The following is a 20738-nucleotide window of genomic DNA, read 5'->3' on the forward strand; positions in this document are numbered from 1 at the left end:
AGTGATTATCTTACAATTAGTTAGATTTGGTTTTTGTCTGTAGCACCAGATCCTTACTGTATTTTTTTACACTACAATCGTTCAACTATGAGCATTAGATCACGGTCAGACTGTTTTTAACGACTGTTTTTTTTTGCTTATTCCCTTCTCTTCGTTAATCTAAATAATATAATTTCCGCTATTGTGTTCAAAGAAATAAATAACAGTTAGTTTGATAACAAATAAATAACAAGTTTTAAACAACTTATTTTTAAATATAAACTAATACTTTATTTAAAGAAAGAAATAACAATTAGTTAGAAAAATTTCTTAACCAAAACTTTTATATTTATTTTCCAGATCTGCGATATAAACGCTGACTCACAGATGGACTTTTTATGCCGACTCGTCACGAAAATCCCATGGAAAGTAATCGTTGAAATGTGCCGAGTCACCGAGCCAAGCATGACTCAGGAGGAAAATAATGCTGAGTCGTATGACATCACATGGCTGCCGGTGACGGGCGAAATATTATGCCGATTCATCCATTTGCTATTTGCACTCGGTGCGTTAATGCTTAAGTATCATAACTCGACAGTGAGCATGAGGTGTATATAACCACCATGTATGGTGTGCAACACCTATGTATTAAACCCCTTGGTTTCCCACCCCGAGAATAAACATGAAAGTATCCTAACCCGACAGTGAGCATGTATTTAAACTGGTACAGTGGCCAGTAACCTAAACTTTAAGGGTTCAAGGCTCAATGCTGCTACCATTGTAAACAAATGTGTGGGCAAGACACTTCTTAAAAATATCCTAACTTGACAGCGAGCATGAGGTATAACACCACTACTCACACAGGGTCCAGCACACAGAGATTGGAGACGCACCCAGCGTTACTAGAGTTATACACACAAGTTGAAACCTACCCATGGTGGTTGATAGAATGCGACCAAGTTGAATTTATCGCCACCCTCGTTTCCGATCGTTACGCTTGGCCGGCTGTGCTGCTTCACGCTCCAGCGAGTAAATCAATCAAGCATGACCCAAGGACAATGGCCATGAGGTTACTAAAGGTCACATGTAGGTTAATGTTGGTTGGAGAGGAGAAAAGATCAAGCTCACAGGTAAGAGGGTGCTTTACAACTGTCTATGTTGGGTCATGGCCAGCTTTGGGTTAAATCCCAGGTTGTAGAATCTCTATTATTGGGTGTTGGGGTAATAAACCTGCATCCCAGGTCTCAGGTGTGCCTCACTGAAGACCTTACCCTTATATTTAAAGTTATAGAATACATTTTTCTGAGTGTCCATAAACTGTCTCAGTGGGGTCTAGATGGTAGCACCCTGAGTGTTGGGGTACCAGGTCTACTTTGGTCTAAATCCCCATCCATACAGAATAGAATATACCCTATTTAATCATTGTGTTCTAAACTACTAACCCCTATGCCATATTCCCCAGCAAACCACCCTATAATGTCACACATACCAGTAATGATACGTCATATATAACCCATGCATGATATAATATATATTACAGTGGGATGGGGGAAGATGGGACACTTTTTAACTCTATTTTCTTGTACCATTTAGTGGTAAACAAAGAACATTTAATGAATTATAAAACCGTATCCCCACGACTCCCATAGACCGTTGTTAATTGTTTAAAACATGATCAGGATATTTGGATATTTTGTGCTAAAGGTGTCCCATCTTCCCCCACCCAACTATATTTTGTGACAATGGTCTTTATTTGAGCCTTGTGTTCCATACTAACCCCCTACCCCATATCCCCCAGCAAACCTCGTCCTCCTACCCACCCCCTATAATAAACGAAGCATCAATATGGATGAAACGCCAATCATACATCCGTTGTGTTGGGAGGATCCTACAGAAGGTCAAACATGAAGATATGGTGGGGAAGATGGCACATGTGGTGGGACAGATGGTTGGTCGGTTGACTGAACGGACAATGGAGAGTATTGAGATGGCATCTACTGGGGGTAAGTTGGTTGTGTGGTCCTTATGCGCGCTGTCAAGTTTTAATATTTAGTGATGTCATTATGGTAGCACCTCAGTTGTTGGAATAATAGACCAACTATGACCCCTATAGAATAGAATCTCTATTATTGAGTGTCTATAAACTGCCTCAGTTGGAATTAGATGGTAGCACCCTGGGTGTTGGGGTAATAAACGTACATCCTTGGCGTGCCTTGTTGTGAAATCGTATATAATAGAATAGGGTTATCCATGCGGTTACCATGCAATTACCATACCCCACATGCAGAATAGGCTTATCTATGGCGAGCCCCCATGCCCACAACCTTAACACAACAATACCAACAGACCCTGTTGACACCCCCCACTAAACCTCACTTATCTTAACTTTGGCATGCCAAACTGTAAGACCTACGCCCACACATGCAGAATAGGCTTATTCATGGTCACCGCTCCCAAGATCTAACACTACCATTACCCCCAGACCCCGCCGACAACCCGCACCTAACCTCTCTCATCTCAACTTTCTTCGACTTTCTAAACGTTCTCCCCACGACCTTTCATGACCCCGTGATGTCATCAATCACCAACGTACTTTCACGGAACAGTGTGTGCCCGGCTTGTGAGGACTCGCCGCCACGGTCCCTGGATTTCTGTCAGGTAACTTTGCGATGGGATTACTTATAAATGTTGTTGTTGCCAGGTGTATTATAAGTGGAAAAGAGATCTTCTGGCAATTGTTGGTATATGTTGTTGGTGCCAGGTGTATTATAAGTGTGAAAGAGATCTTCTGGCAATTGTTGGTATTTGTTGTTGCTGCCAGGTGTATTATAAGTGTGAAACAGATCTTCTGGCAATTGTTGGTATTTGTTGTTGCTGCCAGGTGTATTATAAATGTGAAAGAGATCTTCTGGCAATTATTTATTTTGTGATTTTAAATGACCAAAGTTTCTATGTCCTATACAGGCCGTCTTTACCATATTAGAACATAATAAAGTATATAATTTGAAACCTTACAATAAATATATCACCCCAACAAACATCATTCCCAGGATTGTGTTTACCTTCAATCTCGATGTTTTTCTCCGGCAACACTGCTATCCTGCATCACTGCTGCTTGTAACATTGTAACTTGTGCCGATCACGCTACAAGGATACTTGAGGCTTCCATACAAAGTTATTTAAATGGTGAGTAGGGGTGTGTAACATAGGTGTAACATTAGGGTACCTGGTTCAAGGCTCATTGCTGCTACTCAGCGTTAGATACTTGAGGCTTCCATACAAAACTATCTAAATGGTGGGTGGGGGGGTACTATAGGTGTAACATCAGGGGTACCGGGATTAAGGCTCATTGCTGCTACTCAGCGTTAGATACTTGAGGCTTCCATATAAAACTATCTAAATGGTGGGTGGGGGGGTACTATAGGTGTAACATTGGGGTACCTGGATCAAGGCTCATTGCTGCTACTCAGCGTTAGATACTTGAGGCTTCTATGCTGTATTATATGTTTAAGTTCATGTTGTTTTTGGTTCAAGTTTAACAACCTTGCCAGATGAGTCGTTAAAAGATAATTTACAAGCTTTAATCGTTCATGATTTATATAATTACCACAAGCAAGCACGAGATGTGTGAATCAGAACACCATGCTATATATATTTCTGTGGTGTGTTTTTGTTATAATATTTTCATGATCTTTACATCCATGATACTTCCCCTTTCAGCTTCATGTGCGCGATCACGTGATAAAGATGACGTCCATTGTTGGTGGGAAAATATTATCGGAGCTTTCAATAAACCAGTGGCAAATATGAAAGTAATAATATGCTTTGCTTATATGTAGTGTTGTTGCTGCCAGGTGTATTATAAGTGTGTACAAGTTGCTAATATGAAGGGAATTTTTTCTCAAACTATTTGGTTGAACTGTTATTTTATTTAAACTTTATTTTTCATGAAGGATTTCATAAAATCAAGTTTGCTTTACGGGAATCTCCTCACACTCCATGTGAATTCCATGAGTCAGCATATGATTCATGGTTTCTACGGCAACGATGATGTCATCAATGATGAGTCAGCACATCGGGAGAAACTTTGCGACTCAGCGATCGCTGACGCGTATCTGCTATCGTTGTGGCAACCAAGGTAAAGAGGACACCGTGTGGCCACGAAACACACCATGGCATTAAGCGTGCAATACTGCAGAATAACGATGTGGAACTGACCGTTTAATGCTTATTGGGGTTAATTCAAAATCCTTCTTATTCGTTCTTCTATAACATATAACATTGCATCATTACTACAAAAATATGTGATGTAACTTACTTTATCCTTGTGTGCCCGAAAAACGACAGTCGTTATAACACGGGTGTTCATACACCTCGTGCCAGCTTACGAGTTACCAAGCATGTTACTATGTGGGGGATTTTTTCATAACTATAACTCGGTGGTTACTAATAACTTGTTTCAATTAAAATTTTAACTGTTAACCTGATATAGCATTGTGTATGTAAAAGCACCTTAATTATACATAGGTGAGGAACCAGTAGTTTAGCATTGGCTTTAAATATTGTGCTTTCATATACATGGTCCCCTACTATAACCAGGTACATACACTGTGGTTAGTGTTTACTATCTTGAGTATTATGGGATGATTATTTGAAACTTTGCTATCTATCAACAGTGAAGGTGATGTAAGCAAGTTGTTTGTCATATGGGACCATTATCTATATGTGTGTGACATCATAATGAAGATGGTTGCTACACAATCACAACCAGGTATGTCACTATTATGTTTTTTTGTCCGGCGCCGTGGCTCAGTGGTTCAGGCGCCTGCATCGAAACCAAAGTGTCCCCGGTTCGGTGCTCGGTAGCGGTACTAACACTGATCGGCGTATGTGTCCTTGGGCAAGACACTTAACGGACATTGCTCCAACCAAGCGGTCACTAATGGGTTGTCCAAATTGTAAGCCATATCAAATAAAAATCATACACAAAGTTGAAAAGTATGGTAACTCGTAAGCACACGAGGATAAAAAATGGTGTCAACAATACGCGTCTGACTGCGATGCGGTGTCGCGGCACCGGTCGCAAAAAGGACTTAAATGGGCTTTTCCGGGTGTTGGGGTAATGGGCCAAATCAGGCCTAAATCCCAGGTCCTTGACAAGGACCTCACCCATAAAGAATAATAAATAATAATAAATTATGTTTGTGATGTCATATATATCAACTTATTTATTTCCTGAATACATAGTGGATATCAAATTAATTAAAACAGCAAAGTGGGGAATTAGCAGCAAAACGACAATTGTTAAAACACGAATATGCAGATGTGTTTAAAATATATCTATATATTAAATATGCTTGACAGAAGCAGAATACATACATTATATATTACATACATGTAGTAGGGTGGGGTAAGATGGGACACCTTATGCACATGATATCCAGATATCCTGATCGTGTTTAAACAATTAACAACGGTCTATGGGAGTCGTGAGGATACGGTTTTATAGTTCTTTGAATGTTCTTTGTTTACTACCAAATGGAGCGAGAAAATAGAATGAAAAAGGTATCCCATCTTCCCCCATTCTATTATGCATTATATATGATACAAACTAACAATCTACAACTTGTATTATACCAGGGTTCACAGTACATAGTGTGTATGATACTGTGGCATCTATTTTACCAACCCTGGATAAGATGGGTGTAGATAAAGTAAAGACAGGAATACTTGGGAGCATTGGGATAAGTAGGCAATCACAGATTCCCATGGGTGAGTGGTGTAATATATTGTTGTTTTCATAACATCACATATATATATATTTGACATGCCACTGGATATCAGAATAATTACTCTCTTCTTTTCACAAGTGGGCGCTCATTTTTTTATTATTATTTTCTATTTTATTTTTTATTATTATTTTTGGTGGTGTAATATACTGTAATGTCCCACATATATTTATATATATATGTATATGGCTGAGTATAAGCGTTATTGCCCAAATATATATTTAATTATATTAATATAGGGCATAGGTGTTGGACTTTTATATTGGTTGTAATGTTTACTAATTAATTACTTAAGGTGTTTAGTGTGGTGGCATGTAATACTGGCATAGGTGCCAAATATTTTCAAATTACAAACTTGTTTTAAAATAATGAGCAGCTCTGGCCTGAATCACATTTTTCCTGGAGTAATTGATAAACTTGTCCCCCAGAAATCCGATTAAGCGCGAAAGCGTTATCCATGTACGTGAAGCAATGGTTGGCGAGGTTGGATACGACGACTGAGTCTCTGGAAGAGGCTGAGAAGGTTTGTAGTTTGTACTGTCTTTAGGTTGCAATCACAAAGTGATATACGTGGTAACTCTTAACTCATAAGCAGGCACGATGTATTTGTGGTTGGTTTATTTAAGTAGTAAATATACCTATAGTGACCTACTAAACAATGCTGGGTGTAGGTATGAACACATTATAGTTTTCTTTAAGTTTTTTCTGCCATTTATTTGGGTGGTGATGTTTATTTCATTGTTACCAGTATTTTGGCTGTTTAGTGTTGAGTGTTATTCACCCTGATTAGGACAGCTTGTATAGGATGTTAAAACTTGGTTAGCAAATAAATGCTAAAAGAGCTGTTTCAGAAAGCATGTTGTGTTTATGTCTATAACCAGCATTATGGTGTTTACACTGTCGCGACCCGCCACAGGTGTGTGTGCTGAAGCGTACACGAGTGCCTTTTCGTATCGTTTTTCGCCGCTATAAATACGGTGTGTCTCGTGTTTATTCTTTCCTATAAATTCCCTGCTCACAATATGAACCACTTCAACACTGCAGTTCAGTTGTTTAAAAACTAGTGCATTTATCGTGCTGCAGCAGTTTAAATAATCACATACCTTTCATACCCTAGGCCTTTCAAGCCTTGCAACAACTGCCAACCACCAACAAACAATATTCTCCATACACCTCCACTATTGAAGGTATATGCATGGTGATGTCATCAGGGGATTCCCCATCTCACAGAACATTTCTCTTCATGCTCATAAAAAGGTTTTTCCCAAACAAAAGTCACTTAAAACATATTATTTGATTTCTATGTTCTGTTATAGTATTTTATGTTGCTTTATGTTATTTTTATGTAGATAGGGTACAGCAAATTTTTTCTTTTCATTTCTGTTAATTTATATTAAGTATTTATGATTACAAATGTGTTATAGAAAAGATTGAAGTAAATTATTAATTTTATTTTAATGTAGTTTTAAATTTCAATGTTCTTGTGCAATATGTGTCTAATAAATTTTGAAAAGTAGTTTTTCAGTTTTTTATGTTATAAGTTTATTGTAGAGTTTTTAGACTTAAGGGTCACTGGTTCAAGACTGGTTCAAGGCTCACTGTGGTGACTGGAATCTACACTGACAGTTGTCATAACATGGGTAACTCGACACTGGGCATGGGAGTGGCGACCATGGATGCGTAACGTCGTGGCTTAGAGCGCTTTCCTTGTAACCAGAGGGTATCGGGTTCAAGGCTCGAGGCTGTTACCATTGTGGTGGTATGTGTCCTTGGGCAAGATTGCTCCAACCCAGTGGTCACTAATGAGTTGTCCATAATGACAGTCAAACAGAAAACAATCACCCACAAAGTTACATACGTGGTAACTTGTAAGCGGGCACAAGGTGTATAAAACAGAACAACTGTGTTATAATAATAACCATCTACTTACATGCAACGTTTATTTAAACAACACAGCAGCAAAATACGAAACACATCAAACATAGATATCTCATGTTGCAATAGATATCTTACTGCATTTATAATATTTCTATTTCATGACAATATAACTAATGAACCAAATCTGGGATAATTCTATAGAACCAACTCATATAGAATTTCACTCCATGTTTCACAAATTTCCACTCAATATTATATCAGCATTTTATAATAGTTATATTTTCGCACAATTTCCACCAGCATTTTATAATATGTCCATGTTACGCCAGACACAGCAATTTTGTGAATATTCATCTGGCTGTTTAACATTTCTATGTTTTTGAAACGCTCTGCTGGCATTTATAATATGTTTATGTCACGCCTAATCACGAGGCCTGACTAGGTATCATCGCAGCGATTGTTGACCCACAATGTTCCTGTGTTAGTTTACGTCCGTTAACAATTAGAACAATAGGGTTATCGACTCTTATGTTACGAAAGTCCCATTTTTTTGCTGAGTCAGCAGTAACGCTCCATTCAATTTTATGATGAGTCATGAAGGGTTCCGGTATCGCGACAGAATCACCAATTATCATTCCTTTGCCCTGGAAGTTGGGGAGATTTTAGCTTTTATAATCCTATTAAAAAATGGCATAATACAAAAAATTATCACTCATAAAGTTACATGGTTAAAAGGATAAATATAACATATTGTTAATTAATTAAAAAGTCAGCAAACATTTCATAAATATTAGATAAAATTGGGGTAATAATTATGAATCTATGATATTTAAAAAAAAAAAACAGTCCCCCACCAAGTTAGATACATTAATTAATTATACTGCTGAATAATCATTACTCAGCAAACTTATTGCTGATTAATAAAAAGTCAGCAAAAATTAAATCTTTGATGACTCAACAAAATCACAATGATGTGTCAGCTAAAAAAGGATGACTCAGCGCAACCCAACCCCTCATACAGGTAGAAGGTGAGTGTATTTAGTTAAATATAATGCAGCTATTACAACATGGTGTGTTGTTATATGTTACTTATTAAAGTTTGAGATCAATTACAATATTTTTACCAATATTTTTTCCATACTCTTGTTTTACACTAAGCGAATAGCAGACAAAACAATGGTTAGTTTAATTTAACTTTTTTATACTGAAGAAGCTAATTTAAGCAACAAAGTATCTCCTTATACAATACATACTTACCCTAGCCAGGTTATACACAGTCACAGCGTAACAATCACCATTATGATCAATAATTGCAAACGTGAATGGAACCAATGTGATGTCGGCCATGTTGCATACAACCTTGCCCATTATAACCTGTGGGGTAAAATGGTACGGTTGGTAATGGAGTAATATGGTACGGGTGTCGATGGGGGTAAGATGGTACAGGCGTTGATGGGGTAAGATGGTACGGGTGTTGATGGGGTAAGATGGTACGGGTGCTGATGGGGCAGTGTCGATGGGGGTAAGATGGTACAGCTGTTAACGGAGTAAGATGGTACGGGTGTCGATGGGGGTAAGATGGTACGGGTGCTGATGGGGCAAGATGGTACGGGTGTTAATGGGGTAATTGTGTGTCTACTTATTCCTGGCTACCCTGTTTTATAAAGTTTGGCAACTAAAATACTAATTAAAACTTTAATTTGTCTCCATGATTACTGTATATTCGCTAAGATTGGGACGTTAAAGAAATGTAAACACAGAATATAGCCTTTGGGGTTGCAATAAAGACAATTACTTGATTTCTAATGAATGCTAGAAATATTTCGTTCAACATAAACATGAATACAGTTGTTGTTGTACCTTTTCAGGGTTGGCCCCTTCCTTCAGAGAGGATAATGGAATATATTCAAGTTTCTGTTGCTTGCCATTGAAAGTGAAGGAACCACCACTGTAAGGGCCTGGTATGTGGGTTGTTGGTTATATATATTTATTTATATACATATATGTTACTGATATATATAACTGTATCTAGAATAGTAATTTAGGCGCCAAACCTGGGGTGGCAGGGTGGGTGGGTCACTCTTTAAATTTTCTACACTGCATTAATCAGTAAACATTACAAATACAAGTAAAGCACCTAATTGGGGACACACAACTATTAAACACAGAAAAAAATTCCCTTTTTTCTATACTTCTCTCCTATTAATACCGTTTCCCTTTTTTCTATACTTCTCTTTTTTTACCTAAATTAGTTTCTTTGATTGACTTGATCATATTTTGAAGTCGTTTCGATTTCATTTTCCCCTTTTTTTCAACCAGATCGTTTACTTTATCCAAATAATTAAATATTTCATTAATCTTTGTTCGGGGGCTTCCCCATGTGGGGTCTAGTTGATCAGCCGTAGCGAGACCTTCCAGTGCAAGTTGGTATGATTCTTCGTATCTGGGTGGGGTAGTAGTGTGTGGGTTAGTTAGGTGTCTGTACAAACAAGTAGAGACAAATGGGGCATTAGGAGTTTGGTGCAAAATTCAGATACAATCTAAAAGTTAAATTATAAAAGTATTTTATTACAACTCCAAAAGCGTCACAATTTTAGGATTTTTCACAAATCTGGGGTTGCATTTAAATTGTTAAAGGGTAGTTATACTTATACACGTCAAACATGGGGAACCTTGGTTTATTGGTGAATCCCCCTTTTTACCTCTGACATTACCCCTATCTTTGGTTGCCATTCCCGTGCCCACATTCGGGTTGTTAAACAGTATTAACAACAGTGAGCCTTGATCCCAGCACCCTCTAGTCACAAGTTACTCACCTATATGCCATAGCTCTATTGAAGTGCAGATCAGGGTTATGGGTTGACCTCTTCTCCACTTTCTCAGCTTTTGAATAAGCTTCCAATGCCATTGCCAATACCTGTGGTATATAAGTTGTTACTTTGTCTTTTTATTCCAAAGGCCCAGTTGTGTTTGTTCTTTTTACACCGAGGCGAGCTACGCTGTAGTGTAAACGCCGCTTAAAAGAAACAAACAAAGAAATATCTACGCTGACCTGCGCTGAACAATGCTGGGTGTAGATATTACTTTATTTGTTCTTTTTATACCGAGGCGAGCTACACTGTAGTGTAAACGCCACTTAAAAGAAACAAACAAAGAAATATCTACGCTGACCTGCGCTGAACAACACTTAAACACTTTGATGTATTCCTTCACACAGACAAACCACATTAAACAACACCTAGTATACACCCCACCCACCTTAGGATTCTGTTCAGTGACAAAGAAGAGCGATAAATAGGCGTTTCCGAGTATATACCAAGACATCCCATCCTCCACATCCATACCAACAGCATCCTTAGCCATCTCAACACTTGATATCACGTTCTTCTGCTCATCACCAAATTTATCAGCTTTTAATTGACGTAAAACCATTGATAACGACCTCAAACTGACTTTATCCTTTTTCCTCTTCAGCCCCCCCTCAAAACAGTCCTTAGCTGCCCCTATATCACCCTTTTTCCAGAACGTTTCCCCCAACAAGTTCCATCCTCGTATAATCGACGGGTCGCGTTTTACAACTTTCGATAAATAGTCCTCGCACTCCCTTGAGTAGTCCGGTAATACATTTAACGCACGCGCGTACTGCAGCATGAATGTGGTTTTCTGGCATCTTTCTTCCAATGTCTTTAACATAGCAATTGTAGAATCCACTTCTTGCTTTACCATGGCTGTTTTTTCATGGATTTTTTCCATGCCATGATTTTGGACGAAGTTGTCGCAAAAATCTTGAAGTTTGTCAACAATTTGTTCGACTTCTGTTTCCGAACCCATGTTCGATCTATCATACAAACGTTTTGAAATAAGTGCAAAAATACCAACTTTCATTATAACATAGTGGGCCCGCTTACAAGTTACCACGTATGTAACTTATTTATCCTCGCATGGCAGGGCAGCGACAGTCGTTATAACATGGGTGTTCTGTTTCATACACCTTGTGCCCGCTTAAAAGTTACCGCATATGTAACTTTGTGGGTGATTGAATACAACTTATAAACACCTGTAAAAAGTGGTGTAGCCAATTCAAGGTTATTGTTTTGTTGACACTTTAAAAATTCTTTCACACCAACCGCAACATTATATACAACTTACAAACAACTCAACTTCATATAATTACCATAATTAGCAAAACAATTAAACACCCAACATTCCTAATAACAAGTTATGTTTACACTAAGCACCAGCACTAGTAACTATATACTGCCTGGGGGCTTCACAAGTCAATGGCAGCACACACACACATATACTGGTACAGATAAGATTACATAGCTAGAGATGGCAGGTTCTGTGGTGTATATGTTTATTGTTGTGTCATTAGTTTTACCAAGTTGTAATTAGCTATGGCTGTAGTTTAGGTTTACTACTATTTACAAACACATATGAAGTTTTGGGTGTATTTTAATTTTATACAAATATCTTTATTTATAAATATCAATATATATATAAAAACTGTTGGCATCATCGGTGCTTGTAGAAGACTGAGTAGACTTGATGAAACATCTGCTATAGTATAATGAGTCTATACTCAATAAGTGTAGTCTTATACTCTGATGTAAAATCAACCAATAATACTATTGTTTTGCTGTGGTTGCCGCCACGCATGATATAATATTAGAAATAGATTTTCCGATTACGATAATTTTTTCGCACCAATGTGTTATCTTAATAATGTCTCATCAAATGACACGAAAAGTTGTTGAAATTAAATTATATTTGCCAATAGAGTAGTTATAGAACAAGTTTAATATTAAGATTGAAACTTTAGATTATTTTCTAGATTTTCAATGTCAGCCAATGCTGTGATGTAACAATAGAAATTATAACTTGACAGAAAATACCAACAGTATTTTTTACTAAAAAAGCAATTTACTTATATATTACGTTGTGCCTGGTAGAATTTCTAATATTGTATTTATAACTCCACAGATGAGTTAGAATGCATTTAAAGAAAGTCATCAACACAGTATTATATATAGCATTGGTCACCCTCATGTACTTTGTGGTAAACCACATACAACATCTGAATGTGGAGCGTACGGTACAAGTTGTAAAGGAACATAAATACGAGAGGTTTCTACTTCAACCAGGTGGGATTGTAGGAATGAATGTAAATTGTTTATCCTTGTGTGGTGTGGCCAAAAGCGACGTGATATACCCATTTACTCACCGTGCCCGCTTACCAGTTACCACTTATTTATAGCGGGTTTAACGACTGTTGTTTTGCTGCTAATTCTATTCTCTTCATTGTTATAATTAATTTCACCTTTGCTATCGCATTCAAAGAGATAAATATATTAGATTATGACATAACAATGCTAATTATCCCCAGGCCCATGTAACAAAGGATGGTTCAAAGTGGGGGGGATGGATGAATGTAGGAAGATGCTGGGGTGCGGGGACATTATGAAGTTGGGTCACAAGAAGAAACTTGGGGGTGGGATTGGCAAACTGGTGAGTGGTCGGCTGTGTGGCTGGGGTGTTCTATAAGGGTATGGTCCTGGAATTCATGCCAGACACACTGCAATAGCTTCAAAAACTCGACTGTGGGCATGAAAATGGCAATCAATGCTCAACGCTTCCACCATTGTAGGCATGTGTGTTCAAGACACTTAAAAACAATTGCTCCAACCCAGTGGTCACTAATGAGTTGTCCAAGTTGTCAGCCATACATAAATAATCACCCACGAAGTTACGTATGTGGTAACTTGTAAGGGGGTACGTGGTGTATGAAACAGAACACCCGTGTTATAACGACTGTCGTTGCCCCGCCATGCGAGGATAAATAAGTTACATACGTGGTACCTGGTAAGCGGGCATTAGGTGTATGAAACAGAACACCCGTGTTGTACCCATTCATTCAAGCCCCCACCGTACAATGATACAACCCCCTTTATAATCTACAGGTGTACTCTGTGGACTGGGAAGGTATAGAGCTAGCCATGGTGAGTACCAGGGATACAAGGGTGAAGGATCAATGGATATTAACAAGGGTGGATAAAGGAGCAACTAATTTAATGAATCTACAACCAAGTCAACATGTTATACAGGTGAGGCGTTACAACAATATACACATTAACTTATTATATAGGTTTGGTGTTATAGTATGTATGGTAACTTTTCCACATTGTATTTATCTCTAATGATCACTTTCAGTATGTTACAATTTTTGTCTGACACCGAGACACAGTGGTTTATATTGCATATTAACAGAAGGACACCGGGTTCGGTGCCTAATACTGGTAGGTGTATGTGTCCTTTGACAAGACAATTAACAGACATTGCTGCAATTTTTTTTGTTGCTACAACCTATTAGTGACCACTAACTGTGAGTGTTGGGGTAATGGGCCAATCCATGTTGAAAACCCAAGTCCTATTGACCAGGATATCCACATTATACCAGAACTGTACAAGTATCATATTATAACATGAACCACAAATAAAACACTGCATTTCCACGCAGGTGGCTGGCTTCTGTAAACTTGGCAACCAAACCCATATTTTGACGGAGAAATGCGATAAATACGGAAACTTAAATGATTTTATCAAATCTGACGCCATAGTCAAACTTAGTGGTAAAGAAAGGTTGAAACTAGCTATAGGGTTGGTTCAAACCTTTGTATATTTACACCATGGAGGTGGGAAAGCAAGGGTTAACTGTGATCTCCATCAACTGTCACAGGTGCGTAGTTTATTAAGAGACTTTTACAATTTAGTTTTGACCTAACTCAATATAAGTTCATTTATACTATGTAGTGGTTTTAACAGCCACGCTTTTTTTGACCTTTTTTTCCTTTAAATAGTTTTTATCTGTGACGTGGTATAAGGACTGTTGTTTTGCTGCTAATTTCCTTTTCTTGTTTTAATTTTGATGATGTATGGACTTTGGCACAGTTTTCGTTGGGCAGTTTTTAACCATCGCATGTTTAAACAAATGTTTTTTTTGTTGTTAATAATAAATAGAATACATTAATAAGGTTATTTGGGGGTTTAGGGTAACTGTAGCATCCCCACTTGTTTTAAATATAAGGCGAATACACGAGGTTATAGTTTAAACATCACATAATATTGGCACCACTAATGCTTGAGGCCATGTTGTTATCTAGTATTACCTGACCGCTACACACTTGTGTGTTAGGTTTCTGGTAATGCTGTAATTATGGTAGATACCAAAGATACAATATCATATGGAGACTATTACATGCCTTGCCTTGAATGATAAGAATGAATGGAACTTATTTATCCTTGTACTTACAATAACTGGTTTGTCTGGTATTGTGTTTGTTATGTGTGTCCTACTTATTGTTTGTAACATATACAAGCCACTGGCATCGTGAACTCTTTATCCTATATGGGTAAGACTTAGAACAGAGTTAGCCAGTTGTGTACGAACATTCTATTCTATATGAGTGAGGTTGTATAGCGTGGCATGCCATGGGACCTGGGATTTAGGCCAGAGTTGGCCCACTACCCCAACATTGTATATGCACATTCTATTCTATATGGGTGAAGTCCTACAGTGAGGCATGCCATGGGACCTGGGGTTTAGGCCACAGTTGGTCCATTACCCCAACATTGTATATGCACATTCTATTCTCTATGAGTGAGGTTCTACAGTGAGGCATGTCATGGGACCAGGGATTTAGGCCAGAGTTAACCCATTACCCCAACATTGTATATGCACGTTCTGTTCTATATGGTTGAGGTCCCACAGTGAGGCACGCCATGGGACCTGGGGCTGGGATTTAGGCCAGAGTTTGTTCATTACCCCAACACCTAGGGTGCTACAACCTATTAGTGACCACTGTGTTGTAGCAATTGTCTTGTCCAATATATTCATAACATATATTACCTCTACCATTTATTCACAGGCATTAAGTCAATACTTGGTAACTAATGACATGAGGATAGTTATGAACGATGTCGACGAACTGCCTGTTGATGATGTCAACAACCATCCTGTTTGTAGGTATGTATGTGCATGGCATAGGTTTTCTACACTGCATTAATCAGTAAACATTACAACCAATAAGTTAGATTTATTTCACAGGATTGTGTCTAACTATCCCTGCCTCCCCTGTTTTATATATGTTTTGTGCCTTATACACATAAACACACAGCTACAGGAAAAACTTTATATAAACACAGGGGAGGCAAGGATAGTTAGATACGTTTGTGTATCTAACTTATTGGTTGTAATGTTCACTGATTATTGTAGTGCAGAAAATTCCAGGGTTGGCCTGCCTACCCCGCCACCTCAGGTTTGTTGCCTGTTTAGTCAGTCACTACTATAGTGCATTTTGCATAAATGATAAAATGAACTAAATGATAAAATATAATATAACTGTGAACATTGCTTAATTTCTTCTACTGTAAAAATCTCAATAATTTTCCTCTTTTAGAAGCGAAACAGGTTGCGTGATGGTTGAACATACTTTCCTATCTCCTGAACAAAGATATAATGAAGCTAATTGTAAACAGAACAAACTACCAAAAGTGTCAATCAAAATCGACGTATGGAAAATACCCAACCTAACAAACGCCATAATGAATGTGAAATCCCCAAACAGTACTGAGTTGAAAAAGATTCAAAGGATTAACAGGTTGTTGAAACAAGTGCATAAAATGTGTAAGAAGATTGATCCAGCAAATAGATGGAACTCACAGCAGGTTCTTGAGGATTATGTTCGGGTTTATAATTATTTATGAGAGTGGCGTATTCAGGGGGGGGTTAGAGTGGTCTTAGCACCCCAGTTTCAAATTGAGGCATGGAATATCATATATGCATAAATATGGGCATGTTTTGTTTTTATGTGTTGCGTGAAGAAATGTTTTAAATAGAGTTGGCCCCCTTATGAAAAGATATGCCTCTGGTAAAAAGTGGCGCAGCTAGGGGGGGTACAGGGGTGTCATAGCTCCCCCTTATTTATACTAGCTTGCCATTATATGTGTGTCAAAAATTGAGTGGCTTTTATTTTGCAATAGCTTTGCTATTTATAAGTAATTTTAATGTCAACAGTTATTTATTAAAACACCTCATGTGTGTAATAACTAAAAACTTTAATATATTAAGTTATTATAACTGATTTGACTATTTGTGTTCAGTTTTAAAATATCTACACCTAGCGCTTTTAGGCGTAAATTTTATTATTTCTTTTTTAAGAGGTGTTTACACTACAGTGTAGCAACTACATACACATGATACGCATGTATTTGTTTCAATACTTAATCATCTTCTTGGCTTTCAAGCGCTTGATTGTGTATTAGGTCAATGATACTCAAATCTAATTATTGATTTTTGTTTCTTACATTAATTATTAACAATGTGCTTTAATTTAAAACCCCCACACATATGGTGTTGTATGGCATATGTGTTTTGCTTAGTTTATATCATTTTTGAAATGGTATTGTTTTAAAATGATTAATTAATAAAAAAGCGTTTTATTTTATAAAATGTAAACAAAACAATAACTTTGAATTGGTTGCACCACTTTTCACAGGTGTTTATATAAGTTAAGTTGTATTTGACCGACACTTCAGTATTTTTGACAGCTAGTTTTACGAAGTGTCAACAAAACAATAACCTTGAATTTGTTGCACCACTTTTCACAGGTGTTTTTTAAATAAAGTCAGTTTCAATGCAAACTGAACAGCACATATGCAAGATACAATTTTTAACTGACCAGAAAATCCAGGTTCATGCGTTTAAACTAACATGCATATAAATATTACACAAACTTTTACATAAAACTTTTTACTCACCAATTTCAGGGGAAATTCTTCCAAATTTTCAAAATTACAAAATTTTCAAATCTAAAAATTTTTTCAAATGTTCAAACTAAACGTAAACAAAACCTGTAGAAATACAAATATTACACAAGCAGCCAAACACATAAAACCAGGGTACCGCGACCATGTTAATATCTCTAAAGCTTGAATAAAGCAACAACAAACAAAATGCAAAGACTGTTGGTTTTGGGGGAAGGTTTTTGATATTTTTTAACAGTAAATCAACAAAAAACAAACAGAATGAGTGAATTTTGGTCGTTTTAGATTGGTTTGTTTCGCCCTTTTTGGCAATTGTGATATTTTTCAGGTGGTTTTGTAAAAAGTGTATAGGCCTATTTTAGTTTAAGTTTCCACATTTTTTCAGCGGTTTAAACACAAAAATAACGTTTGTCGGATATATAAGATCCGGTAACCAGTTTAATAAAAACAATTAAACTTTTTAACAAAAATAAAACAATTCAGAAATAATTTAAAATTTATAAAATTTAAAAACCATAAAATGCTTCAGCTTTTTATATTAGAAATTTTATAAAACTTCAGCCAAATCGAACATATGTAATAATAAAGGCACTTTTTTAGCTATTGCTAAAAAAATATTGTATTTTACTGTAAATGTATTATAAAAACTAAAACGCACGAAACCAAATATTAAAAATCTTTAACCAAATTCCAAAAGGCACAAATGTAATAACAACAATATTAATGGCACTTTATAAGCGTAACATAGTGCTATACAAATCCATATTAATACTGGTAAAGTTTAATTTTATGGACTTCTTTATCCTGGCATTCCCTGCCCCGATTGTAGTAATAATATGTCCCATCTCTACGTTGTAGTTTCTTTACATAACCAGGCTCCACTGGCCATCTTTCTGGCTCAATCTTCATAATTATTTTATATTCGATCTCATCGCGGTAACCAGCAGTCTGGAACCTGAAAGCGTTCTCCACTTCTTCTGACCATCGTTTTGCTCGAACCATAGATTTAGGTTTCGGACCGTCTCCGAGGCCCAAGTGGTCGTAACTTTTGGTCGCCACTGATGTCATTATCGTTGGTTTGAAACTATCTCAGTTTTTGTCTGGAAAAAATAATTAGATTAAATTCAAATGGTATTGTAATATTACAATATTATGTCATAATAATGGTTGGTTTTGAAACTATCAAAGTTGTTTCTGGAAAAAGCAATATATATTCACTTTTAGATTGAATAAAGTAAGTAAGTCCTTACTATCAGAGATTTTCTAAAAACTAATACTTTTAGATTGAACATAAACTGTATACGCATAGGCACAAACTTTTAGAAAACGCAGGGGAGGCAGAAATAGTCAGATGAGCGACCATATATAACTAACTTAATGGTTCTAATGTTTACTGAATATTGCAGCGAGAAAATTACAGAATAGGGGCTGAGAATATGTTTATATATTAACATAACTTATACAATAACATAAGAAACTTTATTTTGATTTTTTTATGGTCTGTTTTGTGACTATTATAGTTTTTCTAAATAATTATTCTTAAAATAAGCAACACTTTTAGATTGAATGCAAATTCATACTGAATATACAATTATAACCTCTAAGAATAAGGCATACTTAAACTTAATAATAAAAGATCCTCTATTCAATTTAAGCTTTTTATTACATTTTGATTAAAACTTTACATTCTTTCTAAAATTTTGCCCTAATTCTGTAAGAATTTTAAATTATTTTCCCGAAATCTTAACGATGCTACTACCAGTGACCTGATTGTAGTCTGACAACTTTTTACAGGCGTCAGTACACAGTAAACGTTGATTAACAATTTAAAAACAACGTCTTTAAGTTTTAACAACATCTGGTTGCCAGGCACCCCAAACATTTAACGGGATTTCTATTTAAATATGGAGCACGTACGCCGTCTAGCGGTTACTTTTTTTGTGACTTTTTGTTTGTGGCTTTTTATTGAGGTAGTTAACTAGGGTATATACATAAGAATATTAAACAGATTTAGATTGTTGGGAGATAACTTCAATTCTAGATACAAAATTTTGTATTAAAAGTTCGATATTTTGCTTCAAACAATACATTCAGATTTGTCGCGTCTTGGATAATTTTTTACGCTCCCACATGAACTATAAATGTAATTAATGTTTTTTCCTTATTTTTGCAGAAGTTGTAGTAACTACAATATTTTTTAAAAACCAAACACGCTGTGGGGACAAAATACTTCTTAATTATATACGATATCTATTGCGCGGGAGAAAAAAAAGAAAAAGGCAAATCCAGGGGGTTGCGTAAAAGTTTCGACTTTATTTGCGGTTTATTTACTTTTACACACACGGCAGGTCTACAGCTGTATGTTGTTACATGTTAGCATATGGTGTAACCGGTAACTTTGTTTAGAATTTAAACCAGAGCTACAGCTTTAGGTAGGTGCGGTACGTTTAGAAGCCAGTGTTATATGTTATGTGTACACTACGTATATATATATAAATATATAGAAATATAAACGGTATTATCGTTGTGAACACATTATACAAATTACGGCTTAATGCGTTATGCGTATATGTGTACATTAACAGATAGCAGCAATACGACAGTCGTTATAAAGCATTAGGAATCATATAAAAAAAAGTATTTATAAGCCCGTATTATATATATATATATTATTTACAAATTACATGTTCATTGTTGCATTCGTAAAGTTTTATTAATCATATGTATATTCATAATAATATTGCAGATGTTACTGTACATTTATATTACCTTACAGAAGTAGGTTAGCCTGGCACACCCTGATAAAGGATGGGAGTTCCCAAGTTTTATCGATGGATAAGTGAAAGATATCCTTGCTTGAGCGAGGTGGTGAAGGAATACCAGGTCAGTCTACTTTAGCATTATTTATTATGTGTAAATAACATGGGGTTTTAAAGGTTTATATACCAGCAGGTGTGCTTGATAATTAATAATATGTGTATATTTAAACTTCCTGGACCAATGGAGCATATCAACTGCTGGATTCAACATAATGTTTCTAACAGGTTAACCCAACCACGTAATTAACATACTGCCTTTTGTATAATATGAACGGTAATTGGTGTTTTGTTTAAACAAGGCCATGGGTTAGGTTGATCAAAAACCAGAATTGATCAAAAAATGCGCCCAAAACATTGTATAAAATACAAAAAAATGGCCCAAAAACATTGTATGAAAATCTAAAAAATGGCCCAAAAACATTGTATGAAAATCTAAAAAATGCGCCCAAAA

At 36.5% G+C, this 20738-nt stretch overlaps 5 protein-coding genes across 13 annotated transcripts in view; 3 read left to right on the top strand and 2 right to left on the bottom strand.

Moving 5' to 3' along the window:
* LOC149735168 (ectopic P granules protein 5 homolog) overlaps window positions 1-7284 on the top strand; it is a 33162-nt gene extending 25878 nt beyond the window's left edge. For both annotated transcript variants that reach the window (XM_089879350.1, XM_089879351.1), the window contains exons 43-53: window positions 340-544; window positions 844-1109; window positions 1778-1982; window positions 2462-2637; window positions 3030-3165; window positions 3700-3791; window positions 3933-4117; window positions 4656-4750; window positions 5620-5751; window positions 6197-6291; window positions 6886-7284. In XM_089879350.1, the coding sequence (XP_089735476.1) occupies window positions 340-544; window positions 844-1109; window positions 1778-1982; window positions 2462-2637; window positions 3030-3165; window positions 3700-3791; window positions 3933-4117; window positions 4656-4750; window positions 5620-5751; window positions 6197-6291; window positions 6886-7065 (1767 nt within the window). In that variant the 3' untranslated portion in view covers window positions 7066-7284. The remainder of the gene's footprint in view (window positions 1-339; window positions 545-843; window positions 1110-1777; window positions 1983-2461; window positions 2638-3029; window positions 3166-3699; window positions 3792-3932; window positions 4118-4655; window positions 4751-5619; window positions 5752-6196; window positions 6292-6885) is intronic.
* Window positions 7285-7694: 410 nt separating this feature from the next.
* LOC149735169 (tetratricopeptide repeat protein 5-like) lies at window positions 7695-17600 on the bottom strand. 3 transcript variants are annotated; one of them, XM_089879407.1, is made up of 7 exons: window positions 17463-17600; window positions 10905-11484; window positions 10463-10563; window positions 9890-10089; window positions 9507-9604; window positions 8904-9020; window positions 7695-8290 (listed from the first exon to the last, which is right to left on the bottom strand). In XM_089879407.1, exons 2-7 carry the CDS (start codon window positions 11475-11477, stop codon window positions 8072-8074), a joined length of 1308 nt encoding a protein of 435 aa, XP_089735533.1. In that variant the 5' UTR covers window positions 11478-11484; window positions 17463-17600; the 3' UTR covers window positions 7695-8071. The 3 variants fall into 3 exon arrangements, with proteins under 3 accessions (XP_089735533.1, XP_089735534.1, XP_089735532.1); XM_089879408.1 differs by lacking the exon at window positions 17463-17600 and adding an exon at window positions 11704-11858; XM_089879406.1 differs by lacking the exon at window positions 17463-17600 and adding an exon at window positions 11796-11818.
* On the top strand, window positions 9508-16786 carry LOC149735170 (protein O-mannose kinase-like). The gene is made up of 7 exons (XM_089879411.1): window positions 9508-9607; window positions 12630-12790; window positions 13033-13154; window positions 13607-13750; window positions 14164-14382; window positions 15572-15669; window positions 16103-16786. The coding sequence occupies exons 2-7, from the start codon at window positions 12640-12642 to the stop codon at window positions 16407-16409; spliced, it is 1041 nt and encodes a 346-aa protein (XP_089735537.1). The 5' UTR covers window positions 9508-9607; window positions 12630-12639; the 3' UTR covers window positions 16410-16786.
* LOC149735171 (meiosis expressed gene 1 protein homolog) lies at window positions 17556-18536 on the bottom strand. The gene has a single exon (XM_089879430.1). The coding sequence runs from the start codon at window positions 18534-18536 to the stop codon at window positions 18234-18236; it is 303 nt and encodes a 100-aa protein (XP_089735556.1). The 3' UTR covers window positions 17556-18233.
* A 1658-nt stretch (window positions 18537-20194) lies between these two features.
* Window positions 20195-20738, top strand: part of LOC149735172 (5'-3' exoribonuclease 1-like) — a 34738-nt gene continuing 34194 nt past the window's right edge. For all 6 annotated transcript variants that reach the window (XM_089879355.1, XM_089879357.1, XM_089879356.1 and 3 more), the window contains exon 1: window positions 20195-20351. In XM_089879355.1, the coding sequence (XP_089735481.1) occupies window positions 20277-20351 (75 nt within the window). In that variant the 5' untranslated portion in view covers window positions 20195-20276. The remainder of the gene's footprint in view (window positions 20352-20738) is intronic.

The sequence above is a fragment of the Ciona robusta genome, chromosome 6 (assembly GCF_009617815.1).
Source record: "Ciona robusta chromosome 6, ASM961781v2".
NCBI lineage: Eukaryota > Metazoa > Chordata > Ascidiacea > Phlebobranchia > Cionidae > Ciona > Ciona robusta.